Source organism: Tyto alba, unplaced genomic scaffold, assembly GCF_018691265.1.
Source record: "Tyto alba isolate M040663 unplaced genomic scaffold, T.alba_DEE_v4.0 Super-Scaffold_1, whole genome shotgun sequence".
Taxonomy (NCBI): Eukaryota; Metazoa; Chordata; class Aves; order Strigiformes; family Tytonidae; genus Tyto; species Tyto alba.
In genome coordinates, this window is record NW_024881261.1 from 1,882,192 (window position 1) to 1,889,691 (window position 7,500).

The 7,500-nt window shown below is 40.2% G+C and overlaps 1 protein-coding gene across 7 annotated transcripts in view; it reads left to right on the forward strand.

The window, feature by feature from the left end:
• EBF3 (EBF transcription factor 3) overlaps positions 1 to 7,500 on the forward strand; it is a 130,955-nt gene that overhangs the window by 81,507 nt on the left and 41,948 nt on the right. For 4 of the 7 annotated variants that reach the window (XM_042790113.1, XM_042790153.1, XM_042790142.1 and 1 more), the window contains 2 exons: positions 3,935 to 4,016; positions 7,005 to 7,149. In XM_042790113.1, the coding sequence (XP_042646047.1) occupies positions 3,935 to 4,016; positions 7,005 to 7,149 (227 nt within the window). The remainder of the gene's footprint in view (positions 1 to 3,934; positions 4,017 to 7,004; positions 7,150 to 7,500) is intronic. The other 3 variants (XM_042790146.1, XM_042790117.1, XM_042790135.1) reach the window with 1 other exon arrangement.

The window sequence follows — 7,500 nt, forward strand, 5'->3', positions numbered from 1 at the left end:
GTATCTGAAATAAAAAGAATAAAACATTCACTTCCCGCTGAGGTTTATTTGCATGAATGACGCTTCTGTTTGGAGTCGGGTGGAAATACGCTTTACTAGTGATGTTTCCAGGATGTAATAGGTGGTTTTCTGCCACAAATATTCCTTTAGCCAAACAATATTTGAATTGGATCAAGCTAAAGCCACTGCTTGTGCCTATAATACCAAGCGTTTTCTTGCTTAGTGTTGAAATTCAAGTACAAAAGTCTTTCTGGTCTATTTGCTACAACACCTCCTCTCAAAAAGGTTAAGAAGAGGTGAAAAGGATGAAAAGGCACTTGCAGGGTTTAAAAAATCTTCTATGGAAAAAAACCATCTTTCATATCACAAAAAAGTCTCCTGTAGGTTGTTATGTGCATAAGGTGGAGGCTTAAGAGCAGACACATTTGCAGATGAACTGCTTTTACTAGCTTCTCCGAGACATGACATTTGTTCAGAAGATTAGCCAGGTTGTAATGTGTAGCATAATTGCACTGTGCGGATGTCCCAGAAGTGAAAACCTAATTGCTTGACAGGCCTATAACTTTGTGGTACGCTCTCACCTTGTTAGGTCCTTTTCTGATGCAGTTCAAATGAAGTCTGGCCGCAGGTGTGCCTAATTTACCTCGCAACAGAACGTGTTGAGTTTAATTGCACAGTGGTTGTTAGGAAAAATTGGTGGGTGGAATATCAAGTGACTTACTGTACACGGATGGCAGATGGGCGTTGAGAGGCATCGCGAGCTAAGTGTATAGGTGAGGTGAGTTAATAAAAGATGTAAATTTTATCTTAAAATAGTGAAGTCTTGTGGTAGGTAATACATTTTAATTAAGATGGTAGCAGTCCCCTTCCTAGCAGCGTGAAAAAATCAGAGCAAAGGAACATCACAAAGATTGTATTTTTCTCCATATCAGTGTTTTAGGAGCAGCTTAGTGTGTTTAGGAAGGCTATTCTGCAAGACTGTATTTATTAAAAAAGACTACAATTTGTGCATATAGCACAAAATATAGCAGGGAGAGCCAAATCCGGGAAGGCTTGCATTCTCATTCTGTTGGCAGCAGCAAAGCTTGAGGAATGACCAGGCGGAGCTCCGATCCAGCTCCTTGCTTCTTGCTGTGTCCCAGCAATCTTGCCTGGGGAGCGCAGGGCTCGCAGGGGAAGGCTCTGGCCCCGTTCTCTCTGCGGTAAGGATGGGTTCAGAGCACCCACTGACCTTGTTGGTCAGCTGAGAGGAACGATCAAGTCAGTTGTCTTCTCCTGGCAAGCTTTGAGAAGCTCCCTACCTGGGAATGTGTTTTTTAATTGATGTTGTCTTCCTCTGAAAATCTTGTCTCGATGCCACCTGTGCTCAGTGAACTCTCTGAAAAGACAGATTAAGAAATAAAATAATAAAATAAAATAAAATAAAACAAAATAAACTGAAATAAACTGAAATAAATAAAATAATAGAATAAAATATCTCAGTATCCAGAAATGTATCAGAGCTGAAATACAAATGCTGGTTGTATTCACCCCAGCCTTGTAACTTCAATATTTATCCCAGTGCTCAGGGTCATCCCAGTAAACTTGAAGATGCCTAATTCCACCAAGTGTGGGTCCTTTTGACCAAATAATTGAACAAATACCAGTTCCAGTTGATGTTTAGTGAAAGGGTTCTTAATGGCCCTTTTTTTTGACAGGATGTGAGCTCTCTGTATAGAAACAATTCATCACAAACGCTTCACGTTAAAAACAATCCATGAGGAGCAATACTTAGCATTCCTAGTGCACAATTCATTGGAGAATTTCTGAGCAATTTACAAACATTAGCTCAATAAGCCTCACAACACCCATTTGAGATCAGGAAAAAAAATAGATAAGATACTCCTCTTCAGCCTGGCTGTGGCACTAAGGAGCTGTAAAGCTGGAGGTTCACCCCAGCTCCTGACTCCCCAGCACAGGGTGGTCCCGTGCTGACAGGGGCATCAGCTGGTCCTTGCACATTATCGCATCGCAGTCCGTGTGGTGGAAGGTGTGCAAAAAAGACTAGAGGTATGAGAGAAATGCCATTACGTTTAGGAGATCATAAATATATTAAAACAAACAAACAAACAAACAAACAAACACCTCAAGGCAGATACATTTGGGGTGAGGGTGTGGCTAGCAAAGATGAAGTTTTGTGGAGTTGCTGGTAGTGTCCCTGCAACAGCATCCAAAAAACCTGAGTTCAAGTGAGCATCCAAGCTAGGACATCATGTCAACCACGGAAATCCAGCTCTTTCTGCTCGACAGCTAAAACAACTTTACAGATTTTGGGATAGGAAGTTTTAAAGAAATGTGCATTCAGCTAAACTGACAGCATCAATTTATTTATGCACAATTTCAGTAAACCTAGTAGATTCTTTACTTGTCTCTCTGATATGAGACACTGCTCCTTCAGCATTAGCATCCTGTATTAATATTAAGGTCCTGTTAAGGGTTTAACTGAAAAGGAAGATCTGTGATTAAAAGCAGCAGTTTGTGATATGGAGATACTCCCATAATGCCCCCGTCTGACCCTCAAAGCTCCGCAGGAGTGAGTGTGATGTGGTGCAGCCGTAGTTGTACTTTCTACCAACCATGGTTGGGCTGTGTTGGGTGCTGAAGAAGTGAAGAGGCACCTGGTTTGCCTCCTACCAGGAATGCTGTTGGCATATGGAAACTTCTGTGAGGTGTATAGAGGAAGAATAGTCACAGTCTCTTAGAAAGTTTGACATGAATGAGTAATAGTTGTTTGTATTTTAAATGTAAAAGCTCTGTCTAACCTCGCTGGTCATCATGTATGAAGTTGGGCAGTGCAAGCTGCTGGACTGGAGCATCTGAGAAACTCTGGGTGAGGAGAAAGTCCTGAGACTTGCTTGTCATTAGCTGTCAGTCATTAGCTGAAAACCAGACCCACAGAACATTTTTTTTAATTATGAAGCATGAAAACATATCTACGTAAAGAAAAGAGGTGGTGTTAGGCTGTGAATATCCACCTGTGCGAGGGCAGGACGGTGAGGGTCCCCCCATCTCACATATCCTGCAGACTGGAGACATCCCAGGTCAGCTCATTCCTCTCATACAGGAGGGTGACATAAAGGAGTTTGCATTTTTCCAAGCTTTTCTCTTTCCTAGAAGCACTTGCTGTGTTCCCGGGAGGCAGCGTTGCTACAAACCGGTTTATGGGGAGTTGCCTAGATGATAAGGGTTAGTCTTAAATAATTGCTGGTTGCTGCTCAGCAAAAATAAGCTGGATTTCGATCCCTGGGTAGAGTGACTCCTTACAGTTAAAGGTTGGCAAAGGTTGAAGAGGTCATAAGCCAGGGCCTAATTTGCCATGTTCCTTTCCTTTCAAAAACAATGAGGGGACCGGGGCCTTGCCGGTGGGCAGATCCCGCCTGGATCTCCCTGGAGTCAGCAGGAGTTGGATCGAGTCCCTTTGAATAGCAAGAGTTTCCAAACCGGAGGCAAAGCCAAGTGTTTTTCAGAAGATTGATCATTCATTACCTTGGAATTTTTCGACGTAGAGGTCATTACTGCTAATATAAGTTGTGAAAAAATAAAACATATTAAAAAAATAGAGACAAATTCTCATCTGGTGTAAGTCATTGCCTTTGAAGTCAATGAGTCACTGAAATCAACTTTCCCACACCGAGCTAGGGATATGGCCTGGAGTCAATACATTTGTAGTTGTTGAAAAATTAAAAATATAAATTTGCCTTTCCCTGGCAATAATGTTCTGTTTACGACAGGGATCTTATGCTTTAAAATAAGTTCATTAACTAATAAGAAAGTAGTAGTTCACTACCAGTATTCTTTTGGGTATAACTATTTATGATTAAATTTTATTAAACTTTTTAAAAATTGGATTTACATTTTGATGAATCTAATAGATTTCAATTTTGTATTTTTATAGATTCTTTCTAAAGTTTTTCCTCAAGTGCAATCAGAACTGTTTGAAGAATGCAGGCAACCCACGAGACATGCGAAGATTCCAGGTACAGCTCCCTCTTAAAGAATAAACCATATATAAAAGACTTACTCACATCTTGACTCTTCATCTTGAACATTTTTTTTAGTGAAAAACCAGTATCGGTGCTTCTGCTTAGTGTAGTTCTAATGCTGTGTGCCTGAAAAAAGAAATGCTGTTGGAATTTTACAGTTCCCCCACCAATTTAAATACTGGTTCTTGGGACTCACCGAGTTCTGCAGAGGACTGTAATGGATCGATTCTGAAGCACGTGGGTCTCTCCTCAGAAAGCGTTTCCCTAGTTTTCCTTCGTACTAACACCTCGCGTTGTAATGTGGCGTCTGCTCAGACCTGCAGAGGTTTTACATATGTAGACCCAGTAGCATATTCTTACTAACAGACGTGACCGTGGAGGGCAGTGAAGTTTGGATCTCGCACAGGTGTTTTTCACATTCACAACTTGTAAATCCAACAGTGGTGGTCCAACCCACATATTTTTATTCCAATTGTGTTACAAAATGTTTAATACTTCACTTTCTCCTTACAGCTTTTGAAATATCCTGTGGTGAATCATAACACTACAGAGAGACAGCTGACGTGATGGACAAATTATTTCCTCCATATTTGGGGTCATTTGAAATGCTTGTTAGGAAAGATATGTTTTTTATTTCAAAATATTTCACAATGATTCATATTTGAGACTAATCATAAAGTAGTATTGAGATATTCAAAACTTCCTTATTTTTGAGAAGAATAACTTGTGGTTAAACTTGATGGCAAAACATGTGACATCTGTTTTCATGCACAGCCAACCAACCGGTGAAGCCAGCACCCTTGAGCCAGCCAACAGAAAAGATCTGTAGCTGGAAAAAATATTTCTTCAAAACAATTGAGCCAAGCTGCCATTTTTCATGCATCTCAGCTTCACGTGGCATTGGTGATATTGATCCATCTGAACAGAACAGAAGGTCAAACCTGGAATGAGTGGAAATGTCCTCTTTGTCTCACCGATGACTAAATGAAGCATCAGTCATGAGTGATCTTGTGGTCGACAATGGAGCCAGTAGGCACTAGAAAGACTTTCCTGGGTCTCTTTAGCTAATCTCCCTGCCTCTCAGAAGGTTTAACTGGACTTAACAGTATGTCAGATCTTGAACAATATTTTTAACTGGTTTCACTGTCTCAGCACCTTTCTTTAGGTACACTGCAGGAATAAGCCGATATAACAAAGCATAGCATGTCTACTTTCTTTTGCTGAACTACAGTATTTTCCCTTGGTGACTGACCTATATATACATGACAGAACAAAAATAGTTGTCATTTTTATATACACCTTTCTCTGTCTTTTTAATATACCGTGTTCTAGGAACCAAATCCAGAAATCCTTGCTGCAAATCACACTCGCATGTTTTGCAATATTACTTAAAGTTTGTGAATCTCATTAAAAGTGAGAGCAGATAGCCCAGTGGCCTGGCAGCGGCTCTGCAGCCGAGGTGAGTGTGCAACCTCAGCACTCTCCAAAGTGGATGTTGACAAGAGTGAAAGCGTCCACTTCTGGGAGGAAAAAGATAGGGAAGCGGAGCAGCCTGGCAGAGAACTGCCCTCGGGCTGTTCCAAAGGGTACCGCAGATGGCTGTCTCAAAGGAGGCAGGATACACAGAAAAGGTGCTGTGATAGCTGAGAGCTAATTATGGGTTGTGAATAAGAAACAGGATCAGAGGTGATCCAAAACATAGAAGCAGGCAAGAATTTTCTTCTGATGCCTTGGACCAGCTCTGTGCAAAGGGAGGTTAGTTTTTCCCCCTTCCATCTTTGTTCATTAAGTGCTGCGAGAACCCTGGCAATGGTTTTTGTTATTTCCAAAAGTAAAATAAGTGGAGGGAGAAAGCTAAAATTTGGACTAGCTGTTGCTGCCATCACCAGTAAGGTTGATAAGGCCTAACTTAGCCGTTGACTTTAAGGACTCTACTAACATTAAACCCCAAAGAAAATGCTGCAGCGATTACTTCGTTTAGAAAATCTGGAACCCACACCACAGGGCCCATGCTGGAGTATTTAAACAAGATGCAAATGTCTATCTGGGATAATAGCAATCGACCTACGAAGCCGTGTTCCACACAAACACAGGAGCATCTCACGGTTTCCTCTTTGGCTTGTGTTCATGCGATACCGTTTCCGGAAGGAGTTGCACAACTCCATTGTGTAGGTGTTTTTATCGGGAAGGTTGTGCGTTTTGCATATGTTCCTTTTCCATTTTCTACTGAGAAGCAGCTGGAAGCCAAAGAAGGCCCTATCCATCATCTCTTCTATGGCCGGACTCTGAACCTGGAAACAAGAATAGGAGCCTTTCACTCAAAAATAAAGGAGGAAATTCCATTGACATACCAGGGTCAATCACCATCCAAATGAACTTGAGAAGGGATACTTTTCATGGATTGAAAACACTTTCACTATTCATATTCAACTCGGTCTTTTCAGATGCAAAAAAGTTCATTATCAGACATTAAATGTAATTGTAAAACTGACCTGGAGATCATTTACTGAAGAAAAAATGGGGAGTTACGATGGTTCCTGATTTATTAAGCTTTTTTTATTTGGAATCCTCACAACCCTTCATTTGAAGACAGTCTCAAGTGAACAAATTTTAATTAGATAAACTATCTAATCAATATATCAACAGATCAATCAAAACAGCAGCTTTTAAAATGAGTGGCTAGAGGGGTGTTTCTGAAACTAATGGCTAGAAGAATATTTCCCTGAATTGAATTCATTTGTTAGCATAATAGGAGATTAAACTCTAATTAGTGTAGCAGGTTCTGAAGAGAAACAATTGTGAGTTAAAAATCACCCATGTTAGCAGCATAAACAAAGATGTATTCATAGTTATCATTCACTTCGTTTAAAGTGAAAAGGAAGAGGCTGTGATGTTGTTTTCTCTTAAAAGGTCTGATTCTGTATCTACGTTTGTGAAAATACACAGGATTTTTTAAATTTGGCTTTTTGTTTTCTTTTTCAGGTTGTTGTATCAACAACAGTCAATGTGGATGGCCACGTGCTGGCTGTCTCAGACAACATGTTTGTACACAACAATTCCAAACACGGGAGGCGGGCTCGCCGCCTTGACCCCTCAGAAGGTACGGCCCCTTCTTATCTGGAAAATGGTAGGCACACATTTACATGTCTTTTTTTTTATTTGCAATGCTTTTTTTTTTTTTTTTTTCCCACCATACTTTATGTTGATACACTACTACATTTACTTTTACATAATTTCTTCTCTCATCCATCAAACCACCCATTAAAAAAGTCCATTAGTATTTCTCAGCCCTTGTCAACTAGAATACGGGCACTTCTGAATTTGCTTCTGACTTCTTTCTTTATTTAATACTTACAGTTTTGCAGTCACAACCAATTTTTCATCTTTTTCTATTTTTTTTTTTCCAGTCTTGTTTTGCTTGCAGCTTTTTCTTGCTATTTAATTTGACTTGATTTTATTTTGGCTTGTCATATTCCTT